This window comes from Nilaparvata lugens, chromosome 11 (genome assembly GCF_014356525.2).
Source record: "Nilaparvata lugens isolate BPH chromosome 11, ASM1435652v1, whole genome shotgun sequence".
Classification (NCBI taxonomy): Eukaryota; Metazoa; Arthropoda; class Insecta; order Hemiptera; family Delphacidae; genus Nilaparvata; species Nilaparvata lugens.
The window spans coordinates 40,527,912-40,541,405 of NC_052514.1; the positions used below are offsets into that span (position 1 = coordinate 40,527,912).

The 13,494-nt window shown below is 36.1% G+C and overlaps 1 protein-coding gene across 1 annotated transcript in view; it reads left to right on the forward strand.

Moving 5' to 3' along the window:
• LOC111049778 (ankyrin-1) overlaps positions 1–13,494 on the forward strand; it is a 30,788-nt gene that overhangs the window by 6,766 nt on the left and 10,528 nt on the right. The window contains exons 3-7 of the mRNA XM_039438435.1: positions 2,060–2,220; positions 5,431–5,543; positions 6,908–6,987; positions 9,573–9,889; positions 11,719–11,986. Coding sequence (XP_039294369.1) covers positions 2,060–2,220; positions 5,431–5,543; positions 6,908–6,987; positions 9,573–9,889; positions 11,719–11,986 — 939 coding nt within the window. The remainder of the gene's footprint in view (positions 1–2,059; positions 2,221–5,430; positions 5,544–6,907; positions 6,988–9,572; positions 9,890–11,718; positions 11,987–13,494) is intronic.

Genomic DNA, 13,494 nt, shown 5'->3' on the forward strand with positions numbered 1-13,494 from the left:
TTCCAATCTGAATGTTATTAATCAATGTCATATTCAACATATTAATAATATTACAATAATGAATTATTATTCCATTTTTTTTTCAAAACAAATACGTAACTCAATAGCCTAATGAGATTTTTATTCCAAAATCAATGGTTAGGAATAATGATCAATATTAGCATAACGTAAAATGAAATGTTTATTCATTAATCTTTCAAAAGTTAGGTTTTGCTTTGAATAGGCCTACAAAGAAATCGAAACGTATTTTTATTTTTACAAAATAATTTGGAGATCATGCTCATTTGAATTATCCTGCTGCAATCAGCTGTTTTCGTTTTGCTATAATGCCAACAATACAACAGCAAAATATTGTGAATTTCCCTCTTGTTTACGGCGTTAAAGTCCTGGACTCAAATAAGTCAAGAACTTAATAGACCCCTCAGTTTAGAAGATAAAATCGTGACTCAGAAAGTCGATTTAGACCCAAGGGCTTATCTAAGTCCTGGACTCTGTAAGTCCAGAACCTATAGATCTCGAGCTCGGAAACCGGCGTTGCACTGTGACTACATATTCATTGTTTCTGAAAAAAAACTGCTCGACAGCGAACACACGATGTTGTACGTTCCAACGCTTCATAGCGACTGAAACGGTATAGTATGGGCCGTCTGCCAACATTCGTTCAAGGGCAATACTATCTACCGTCACCGAGTACTCGCGGTTCGAAAAACATATGTTTCCTCTGCACCACTTTATATATGAGCATTAGACTACTTAACACAATCTTATCTAACTTGTTGAAGAGGTGAAGATAATAATTTAAGTCTCGGAAACTACCCCAAGGACTGAGGGCCTCTATCATTTATCTACTTTGTGTATGTTAAGTACTCCTCACTAAACGACTTGTATCAAGGTCTATAAAAATACAGATCATGACACTCGTGTTCCTTATGGAGCGGCCATTATGTGGGATCTTTATGGCGGTACATTTGAAATATTCCAATCTGCTCATAACAAAATCATGCATTATGTTTTTTAAAAAAAATATTCTGGTTCAGATAATATGTAAATTCAGGTTTTAGATTTTTTAATAATAAATGGTTCAATAAGTCATTTTTTTATCATTAAAAATTTTTCTAATTCTTGTAACTTGGTATGATTCATAAGGCTAACCTCAAAAAGAGTTTGAAGTTCCCAATCTAAAAATCAACAATTCAATTCCTAGTTGAATCTGAATATTATTATTCTGTGGGAAGAATTTATTTTACAATTCAAAGCCAAGCAATATTCCTTGAAAAATATAACAAATTAACACATCACGTTGTTCAATCCAATGACATTAAAGGTGCATAGACTCACATGCAGCGCTAGTGTCGTACTTGGAATTGAAATAGGACATTGAGGAGGCAACCTATAAGATTATTATATACCAATGCCTTTGTAATCTATAATATTACGAATATATAGATATAATATCTCGTGCTAAAATACCCCAATGGCGGCCTTCAATTTTATTTCAAGTAAGAGCTATCTTTGGGAAGGCATAGGCATTGTGGGTCTATATCTCTTTAAGGTCTTTGGTTCAATCTATAATGATAACAGCTGATACATTTGAAAATTGGTGAACTAGAACCCCACAAAATGGCGATAATGCAATGCATCACGGGATTGTGTCATGACCTGTATTTATAGACCTTGACTTGTATAGAAGTAGAAATATTATTGATTCAAACAAGTGTTCATTATCATCTATCCACTTTGTTTATGTCGAGTACTTCTATACTATAATTAATTATGTATGGCTTTTATTGGTGGGGAGTTCCTGACAGAAGTTCCAGCTAGTCTGAATATATGATTTCAGTCGTCAATGGGTCTTACAACTGTCATACTTCAGTCGGGACCGACAATTTAACGTGCCCATCCGATAACACGGGAGTGACCTGTTCAAAAACTTTCGGTTATGAGCAGATTTTGAACTTGAGATCTATAGGCTGCTACGCAAGCACTCTATCCACTAGACCACGGATCACTTCGGTTGCTAGTTTAACATTGTTCTGTGTGTTTATTGTTTTGTGTTTAGAGTGAGAACATTCTTATGGTGCAGAACGAGGAGGGCTACAACCTGCTGCAGAAGTGTGTGGGCATCAACAATGTGGATCTGGTGCGGTGGATTTTGGCCAGGAATGTCGACCTGAATCGTGGTGCCTGCTCCTTTCCGCTCCACATTGCTTGCCTCAAAGGGTAACAATGCTTTTCAATTATTAGTTAGGTCATGATGACTTGAACAAAGTTGTTGAAAGTGATGGAAACAGCTTGTCATTTCTTTAAGAGCCGTTTGCACAGTATAGATTGCTAAACTCGATTTAGTTAATCTGAAAGTTTAAACTTGAATCGGGTTTCTCAGTGCATCTACTAATCCAGTAAGGGCCGTTTGCACAGTATAGATCGCTAAACTCGATCAAGTTAATCGAGTTTATGTTAATCTGAAAGTTGAAACTTGAATCGGTTTTCTCAGTGCATCTACTAATCCAGTTTAAGTTAAACTAGTTTAGCGTTAAGTTGGTAATAGAATGACACCGTTTATAATATCAGGAAGGCTGATTTTTACAGGAAATTTGTTATTTGTTTACAAACCATCAGTAAATTGAGATTATGTAGCTACTATTTCCTAGTTCAAAATCCACAGAGCTGTAAGCTGTACGGTAATAAAAGTGAAAAGCGATCAAAAATGGCGAAATGCTATATTACTATTAGATACAAACTTATATTTAATAGGCACCAAAAAATATATTTTAGAATGTTTTTAAAAAAGCGATTGTGTTACGCTTAAATCTACTACGGTCTTCCTCGTTTATTAGAAATCTCTCGAAAGCAAAATATCTCAGTTATGTTTTATTAAAAACATGTTTCCTAATCAAAGACCACTGTCAAAAATGGTCTTTTTTGTATCAAGTGGTTTATTTAATCAGATACTGGATTGGCAGTTGCTCTATTCAAGAAAACCGTTAAGAAAATTCTCTATCATCCCAGAAATTAAAATCATTCGTTTTTGCCGAATTTTTTTCAGTTTTAAAATTTCTTCGCAGTCATCTTTATAAATCGCATTAAAAACTTCTATCAATTCCTCCATTATAATTATTTTTACATTCGAATAATGATTCACTATAACCTAAATTAATAATGATCGTCTACAGAAGCATTAAAAACAACCGTCGAAAAATGATTTACTATCAGCAGGTGCTGTTTCCCCATCAAATCTTTACAGAATTCAAGTTGATCCAAATTATTTGGTTTAAACCTCCTGATTTGGAGGTTTAAACTTTCCCAGAGTTTAAACTGATACTGTGAAAACGGAATTTTAGTTTAAACCAAAAAAATGCAGATTTGGTTTAAGCTTTAGCTTAAACTTACACTGTGCAAACGGCCCTTAAAGTTAAACTAGTTTAATGACATCGTTTACAATATCAAGAAGGCTGAATTGTACAGGGAATTTTTTAATAAAAACAATATAAAAACTTGTCGTACCGTTTTATTAAAAACTAAAAATGTTATTATAAACTTCTTTATATTGTTTTCATTAATTTGAATAAAGTAGCACATATAAGTGAAGTGATTTTAGGGATTTTGTTATTTGTTTACAACCAAGCAGTACATTGAGGTTATATTGCTATTCATTTGTTGTTCAAGATCCACAGAGCTGTATGTTGGATGTTAATGGAAGAGAAATTGCTATCGAAGAATTTCTCAAATGATGAAATACATTTTTCCTACAGTTACGTTGAAAAGTGGCCATTGCTGCACTGATTACAGAACGCAAAGAATCACTTTTCCGCTCTAGTGCGGGAAAAATTTTTCTGCACTCCAGATTTGCAACATGGCAACGCAAAATACTTAGTAGGTTATATGGAGCAACAGTGCAGCAAAATCAAAATGAAGTTGGTAACAGTGACTGCTGTGGCTGCTATAGTGAGCAGAGGTGCAACGAAGCACAACGAGCAAATTATTAATTATATATTATAACCAAGGACAACGAGGACTTTAGGATTTTAGGATTAAGGTTTTTATCAATAATAAAATTACACAGAAAAACATTTTATGGATTTCAGGCAATTTCACCCATAATTACCCACTTTTCATATTCAATGGTAACTGTAGGAAAAACTTAATGTGAAATACGTGCGCAAAGCTCCTCTGCTGCACTCAAGAAACCATTCCGCCCTCGCCTACGGCTCGGGCGTAAACGTTTCTTTCGGTGCAGCAAACTGTCACTTTGCGCACTAGTTGCACAAATAACTATTACTTTTCAACTTACATAATAGGTCTATATTTTTTAGAAGGTAAGATTAGAAAAGTGATATTGAAGAACTTTCAAAAGCAAAATATCCCAGTATTATTAAAAACATGTCTTCTGCTGGAAGAGCACTGTTCTAAGTTTTCTTATTTTATTTTGGGTATTTTATTGGATCCAATACTAACATGTGCTTTATTCAAGCGAAAACGTTTGAAAATGTTTTCTTCGTCCCAGAAATTGAAATGATTAGTTCATCAGTATAATCTGTTTTCGTATCAAATCTTTGTAGATGTCAAGTCAATCCAAATTATTTGGTTTAAACTTCCTGCTTTGGTAGTTTAAACTTACGAAAGAGTTTAAACTGATACTATGTTAACGGAATTTCAGTTAAAACAAAAAAAGTGGTCCATAACCAACCATCCTCGGTAGATTAACACACGCGAGTAGTCGCGCCCGCGGCAAATTGCCGCACAATTGTAACTTTTGTATGTAGTTTTGGGAATCTTCGTTTTCCAAGGTTGGCAGCTCATGTAATCCTCGCTGTGACTGTCCTCTAGAGAACCTTGAACAGTTTGAGGATGACAGAATGAACGTTGAATAATTTCATTATATAGGTATTATCTTCCTATTTCATATTCCATCTTCTGATTTAAACTTTCATTATCTTCTTATTCTATCTAGATGTCGTAAAATGAGTCAAATAAAGAAGGTATATTCATTCCATTCATGAGTAGATTATTTAATCCCATACAAATGATAAATTCTAACAATAAATTTTCAGTATGTATTTTTGGAATCCCCTCCATGTATTATGCTATTATATACTATTAAATAGTATATAATAACATGAAACACGTTGGGAAAGATTTGAAATTAATACATATTTAAAAAGCATTGTCAAAACCAACTGTTTATAAGTCTAGCGAGCCATAAGGGTGAGTGTGAGCAAAATGCTCACGCGCGATCACTGACATTCTGCAAGTCCGTGCGACTACTTGCCTGTTAAGAATCTATATGCAAAATTTCAAGTTAATCAGTTGAGTAGTTAAGACGTGATGATGCGTCATTCGTGAATTTCCTATCTCGTACGTATATAAGCCAGTTTTTTTCTTAATTATATTAAAGATAGATGATAACTATTTGGGACGATAATGTTGCAGGTATCCAGATTGTGTGGAACTGCTTCTGAAGCATGGCGCCCGGGTGGACGTGGAGGCGAGGATGTGTTGGCCTGGGCCCCACAACCAGAACTGTGAGGAACGCGGCAAACATTGTGCGTAACTACTTCATAAACACGATTAATAGCAGTTATTTATAGCTGCATAAACTGAATAGCTGAGCTATTCTAGCAACTATAGTGAGGTCCACGTTATAATGCCAGTATTTTGATTGATATTGGTGTTGCTATCCTTGTCTATCATTCCACAAAGCAGATAGTGAATGTATCAAATCATAGTGTTGTGTATCAAGTTGAGATGATACTGTATCATATTGTGTTGGTACTGTATCATGTTGTGGTTGTTCTTGTTCTATAGTGAGATCCACGTTATAATGGTAGTATTTGATTAACATTGGGGTTGCTATCCTTGTCTATCATTCCACAAAGCAGATAGCGCCAACAATTAATAGACCACTGGAAAATTACAAATTATAATGATAGAAGAATAACAGCTTTGTTGTGACTTATGTACTAGAAATACTGATATAGCCTACCTATAGTATATTAATCAAGTGAACCCATTTTTAACTAGTGACCCCCTTGTTTGAAAACTCGCTCGTGAACTTTTGTATTGTAATCTTTGAAGGTGGTCATGCTTGTTGCCCAACGAACTTGACCTGTAAAAAGGTTCGAAGAATACGTGTTCAAAATTTGAAGCTGATTCATCAATTCTTTCTAAAGCTATTGTAGAACATACAAAAAGACGGATGACTTTGGCCTTCTGTAAAAGAAAAAAGGAGCCTCCTTCATACGCCAATATTAGAGTAAAAATCATACTATAGAATTATTCATCATAAATCAGCTGTCGAGTGGATTATAAAATGCATGCAATTCAATATCTCAATGTAACTTGGTGAAAAATCAGCAGCTGTGTAGACTATTTATTGCATGCCTCATTGAATGCAATTTTAATTGCGTGCAATAACGCATGCTATTAATAACTAAAATAACAGAATAGAATTTTATTGGTCATAAAATACTCACATGAATACATGGACTTCGTCAAAACATAGTATTGTCTCTCGAACTTTCTCTGCTTTGAACTCGGGCTGTCCTGTTGCCAGTATGTCTTGAATGAGATTAGCTTTTGATGTTAGCATTTTTGATACACCAACCCGAACAGCCATTAGCCGTTTTCACACCGATATCTCGCCGTCACGACATACAGACAGGATTTACTCTGATGGATAGTATAAGATGAGGCTGCGGTTTATAACTGCGCGAGGTCTACTGTCCACAGAACTACTAGTAATTATTGTTGATTTATCTGTTTGCAATAATAATGGTTGATGTTATTCATCTGTTTTCTATTGTTTGAAAAGTAGAAATTACTCGATGTTGCAAGATGATTAGAGGTAATCGAACTGAATTATTCAAGTGTAAGTTTCATTCAAGTAATGCAGATTGTATTGTTTCAGATGTGCATGATGATATGATGGCGGATAGGTCTAGTGATAAACTGCAGAGCGCAATATGCTATGCTATTGATGGTGATCAGGTGTGTACTACTGTTGATATCTATTATTAGCTTTTGAACAATTTTCATGTTTATTATACGATTTCTACATGCTTTTAAAGCAGACCCCTGTTGAAGGTTAGGCATGTTTAAAAAATGAATACCTTACTATTAGCCGTTGAAAAACGTTATCTTCTTTAAGGGATTTCTAAATGTTTTTAAAATGGGCCTCTTCCGAAGTTTGCATAATTAATGAAACCACAGAGAAAACATAAGTTCTGTATTAATCTACTAGCCGTCAGGCTCGCTTCGCTCGCCATATCCGTCTGGCCAGGGGCTCTGCCCCCCGGACCCCCGACAGGATCGTCCAAAAATGAGATCAGCGGGCTCGCTTCGCTCGCCAAAAACGCTGGTAAAAACACCTGTTACTATATCGGCGTATTTTTGGCGAACAAAATTCTTTCACCTCAACTAAAACTGTGTACTGAATTTTTTTTAATATATTTCCATTAATTGTTGAAAAAGGTGAGAAAACGCAGAAAAGCTGAGAAAAACGCTAATTTTGGGCGTATCTTTGGCATCATGTCAAATTCCTTCAAACACAACATTATTACACCTTAGCTGAGCTTCTGTACTAAATTTGAACAATTTCTGTTCATTTATTCTCGATAAAGCTGAGAAAACGCTGGAAAAACGCAGATTTTGGGCGTATCTTTGGAAATTTTTCAAAATCCGTTCTTAGTGCGCCTGCCTCTAAAGGGCCAACTGAACGAACATACCTACCAAATTTGAACGTTTTTGGTCCGGTAGATTTTTAGTTCTGCGAGTCAGTGAGTGAGTGCCATTTCGCTTTTATATATAGATGCGGAATTCCATCAGAATGGTGTATTATTGGAAACATCTGCTGAAGCTAAAACCCTTCAATTAATACATTACCCAATGTGGTGGCTGTGCTGAAGCCTGGAAAAGACATCAATGATGCCAAAAGTTACCATCCAATTGCGTTGCTTTGTCACCTTTATAAAATCCTTGAACGAGTGACCCTTCTTCCTCTTCTTCATCATCTTCCACTTTAGAAATCTTTAGATTTGGTAGAGAGTTAGTGGGAACGATATGTAGGACCTGTAGCTATAGTAATTTTCAAGATATGTGACGAAATACGCTAAACTTGGTCCCAAAAAACATGTTCCTTTAAGGTTTGAAGCAGATTTACTATGTTAAATGTACAGTAAGCACAAAATATTTTTTCACTCAACTTGTAGAAAATTTAATTTCGAAGAGAAAGATGTAAAATAAGTCTATAATAAACAAACGCAACTTTTAAAAAAACATAATCGTAATTACATACAAAACGCATGAAAAGAGAGCTTAACAGACATCGTCTATTTTTCATGCGTTTTGTTTGAAATTAGGGATTTTTTTTAAAGGTTGCGTTTGTCTATTATAGACTTATTTTACATCTTTCTCTTCGAAATCAAATTTTCTACAAGCTCAGTAAAAAATATTTTGTATTTATTGTACATTTAACATAGTAAATCTGCTTCAAACCTTAAAGGAACATGTTTTTCGGGACCAAGTTTCGTGTATTTCGTCACATCTCAAAAATTACTGCAGCTACAGGTCTGGAAACGGTTTTATTCAATTTTTCAGTTCATTTTACATAAAGTACGCTTAATTGTACATCTTAATTAACAGCCAACAAATAATTCAATTCAATTCAATTCAATTTATTTTTTCCTTCTGAATACAATTCAAAACAGTTACATAGAATCTTAAGCAATAAAGTTTATACAATTCAAGAAACGATATAATATACTTACTAAAATCAAACAACAAAATATAGAACTATACTAAACAATAAAACTCTTGAGCTATCACAATTTTATTCTTGTATAAAATTCTTTTATCGGATAGGAAAGAGCTCACATAAGCAACAAAAGCCTGTGCGTAAGCTCGAGTTATCATAACAATATGCGTTATATCTAAATTATAAAGAGAGATCTCAATTTTTATTAGAGATCTAAATTAAATACCATATTAATACAATAATATTATGATTAATACAATATTATGATGGTAATAATATTGCTTAGTTGATTTATTCGGATCACTCCGGTTTAGATGATTAAAAACCCGTAAGGCTTCATTTCAGCAGGGGAACTGAAATTCAGACGAAATCTTTCACTCTTTATAACTTGGTAACCAAGCATTTAATATAGTATATAAAGATACTAGAGAGAATTTTTTTGTTGTGAATTTTGTTTCGTTTCTTCGTTTCATAATTTACTATTCTGTATAAATATTTGCTTCTGTGCTAAATCAATTTAAATCAGGTTAAGCGTATTATAATTTTCATCTCCTACTCCCACTGGCGAACAAGAGTCATCTTATGCCAGTGGTTTTTTCACTTACCGTTTATTATTATTACACTTTGGTTGGATTGTATTGTCATGTTGAGCTTTGTTTGATTTATGTATATGTATTTATGAGTGTGGAATAAATAAATTTGAATTTGAATTTTCGGACCTATGTTAATTAGAACGTTTTTCTTCTAATAAAAATAAGTTCGCCCTGACTTATGGGCACCTTTTTTCAGAACACTCTGTAATAAATGACTTTGATTTTAGGTGGTGGTGTTGGAACAGCTGCTAGCGAGAGGCGGCTTGGACGGATGTGACGGTGGGGCAGGGGACCTGCGGGGCGGCATGGGGGGCGGCAGCTGGCTGGTGCGCTGGCTTGGGGGGGTGGGAGGCATGGGGGCCATGGGGGGTGGCAAACAGAGAGGTCACCTGTTGTTGCATGCTGCCTGTGAGCGGGGCGCCTACCAGTGTTGCAAGTATCTGGTGGCTGTGAGACCTGATGAGATCAACCGCTGCTATGATGAGTACTATCCCATTCACCAGGCCGTGCTCAAGCCGATACGATTCCTCGAGCTGTTGATTGAGTGAGTAAAGCATAGAGAAACGATAGCATAAGTAGATATCCCATGGTATAGGGCGTTTATGTCGCAACTTTTACTGTTATCTCAAGCCGATAGTTCACGTAGTTCTTTCCTATGCAGCTGTGTGACGCTGGTAGTCTCTCAAATTGTGCCGTTCATACACTATCACCCCAACAAAACAGTAAAAATTGACAGTAATGGACAGTAATCGGCTTGAGATAACAGTAAAAGTTGTGACATAAATTCCCTATACCATGGGATATCTACTTACGCTATTGTTTCTCTATGGTATAAGCATAGAGAAAATATAGCTTAGGATGATATCCCATGGTATAGTTCGTTTATGCTCCAAATTTGACTGTTAAACTCAAGCTGATACGATTCCTTGAGCTGTTGATTGAGTGAGTACAGTCATATAGAAAAGATTGCATACGAAGATGATATAGGTCGTTTATGTTCCAAATTCCACTGTTAACCCAAACCAATTCACTTTTTCGAGCTGTTGATTGAGTGAGTAAAGCATTTAGAAAATATAGCTTTAGAAGATATGCCATTGTATAGGGCGTTTATGTTCCAAATTTGACTGTCAACTAAAGCTGATACGATTCCTTGAGCTGTTGATTGAGTGAGTACAGTCAGAGAAAAAAGATTGCATAAGAATTACATCCCATGGTATAGGTCGTTTATGCTCCAAATTTGACTGTTAACTCAAGCCAATACGCTTCCTTGATCTGTTCATTGAGTGAGTGGTTTGTGTCAACATTTTCACCAATATTTATTTATCCATTCCTCAATACAATCGAAAACCATAATCTATAGATATTGCTGGGCGGGAGCAATAGAACTAGCCCAAAACTGCTCTACTTCCAAATTTTATAAATGGTAAAATTTCCAAAAGATGGGCTCTATTTTCGCTTCTATTGATTGATTATTTATCACAAATCACTATCAAATTACTGGGTCTTGTAAGACACATACCATCATTACATTTTTATTAAAAGACATGAAAAATTTACTTATTTAGAACAGAGAATAAAGAGTATAACATTTTATTTTTTTGTTCATCTATTTATTCCATTGAAAATCACAAATCATTATTATAATAAAATATGGTTGGGAGAAGACAACAGGCATAGCCCAAAACTGTCTTTCTCCCAAATTTTGATAAATAAAATTATCCAAAAAAGAATTAGGTTATTTGTTACATACAGAATAGAAATAAGAATACACACCAAATTCCAATTGAATAGATACCATCAATACAAAGTAAATAAATTTCTCTTGTGTATCTTGAATTCAATGAAATAATTGATTGATTAAAATCATACTGTTTGATACTGTTGCATACATTTTCGATACAGTAGCATCCATTTTTTATACAGTTGCATACCTGTTTGAAACAGACACGGCGCCACCCAGCAGATTACAGATTACGGCCACCCAGCAGATTACAGATTACGGCCACCGAGCAGATTACAGATTACGGCCACCCAGCAGATTACAGATTACGGCCACCCAGCAGATTATAGTGCTGAATTTGGTGTTCCTGCTTTATGCACTACCTCCGTAAACAAAGCCGTAGTGCATTCGTGTGACATCAGCACAGGTAGGGCTCCTACACCAATAAAAATACTAGTTGATATAGACCAGCTTAAATCAACGAATTTTTATTGGTGTAGGAGCCCTACCTTTGCTAACATCACACGAATGCACTACGGCCTTGTGCCATATTTGACACAGTTGATATTTGACAATATATTTACAAAATATATGACACATATTTGATACAGTTGCCCACATTTTTGATACAGTTGCACACATTTTTGATACAGACACGGCGCCGAGACGAAGGTGAGCACAGCCACCCAGCAGATGACAGTGCTACACCTGGTGTTTTTGCAAGGCCGCAAATCGGCCGAAGACACACTGGCCACATGTAAACTGCTTCTGGATCACGGCCTCCGCGACATGATCAACCAGGCCGACTCACTAGGCAACACCCCGCTCCACTCGCTCATTGTGCGCTACGCACTCGAGGAGGCCCGTCTCGGTTACGACTCGGACAATCCGCCCTGGAACAAATGGGATGTCATGCATCTGGTCAGTCATTACATATTGAAATTGAAATTTATTAACAACATGTTTTTACAATGCAATTATCAAGGTGCGTACAGACTTTCGCTCTGCTCCGCAACCGAACGTCACTCCAGCAGAGCGATTGATGATCGACCGGCGAGCAACAGTGGTTCGACCGGGGAACGCGAGAAGATCTAACATCTTCCATAACGTTCATGATGGGTGCGACTGTGGTTCGATGGTGGTACGAGGGCGGTACGAGGGAGGAGCGTGCTCGGTGCTGGTTGGAAGCGCGAATATGTGTACGCAGCTTTAGGGAAACAGTATCATGATGGATAAAAAGAAAAGAACTTCAATTAATATAATTGTACATATTTCCTCGACTTCTTTCTGCTATTCCTCTTCCTATTCTTCTTCTGCTTCCTTCTGATCCAACTCAATCCTCCTCCTCTTCCTCCTTCAATTTTGTGCACCTTCTCCTTTTCCTCGTCCTACTCCTAATCTAACTTCCTCTTCTGCCTCCACCACCTTCTCTTCCACCATCTACTTCTTCCCATCCCCTACTCCTCTTCCTACTTCTCCACCTCCTCCTCTTCCTTCTCCTCTACCTCCTCCTCCTCTTCCCACTTCTCCACCTTCTCCTCTTCTTTCTCCATTGATATGTCCAAACCTCCGCCAATTTATGTAGATGCATAACAATATAATTATTATCTATAGTTATTATATTACAAATTGCTTTTTCATATATACAGTTCAACAATTATTTTCTTAGTCTATATAATGTAAATTCATCTATAACTTTGCTGTATTGTAAGCTATTGTATATAAGTGTATAAGACAGTATATATTGTAATCTACATAAATAAAGTACTCAATCAATCAATCAATCAATCAATCCTCCACCTCCTCTTCCTCTTCCTACTCCTCCACCTCTTCCTTCTCCTCCACATCCTCCTCTTGCTTCTCCACTTCCTCCTCCTTCTCTTCCTACTTCTCCACCTCCTCCTCCACCTCTTCCTCCACCTTCTCCTCCTCGTCTCCCAACTTCTCCACCTTCTCCTCTTCCTACGGTTTAACATGCCCATCCGATAACACGGGAGTGATCTGGTTAAAAAACGTTTGGTAATGAGAGGGTTTGAACCCGGGATCTCTATACTGCTACGCAAGCACTCTATCCACTAGACCACGGATCACTCCACGAAACAGTGGTAAATTGTTCTAATTCCAGTGGTAAATTGTTCAATCACGTGACTAAGGGAAAATGTTTCCATGGAACACATGGTTGATTGATTTAATTCAATTTAATTTATTTTTTTCAATTAAGGAAAAAATTTTGTGTGTTCTGAATTTTAAATTGAGTGTGTAATTTATTGAAGAATGAATGTTAAGTGACACATAACCTAGCTACATTTGGACTGTTGTATAAATTAGAATTGGAACCGTTTTGGGCTTATAAGCCTGTGGTACTTTTCTGTAAGTTGTGTAATTCTCATTGATTCAATAAATAAATTGATTCAATAAACACCATTTCA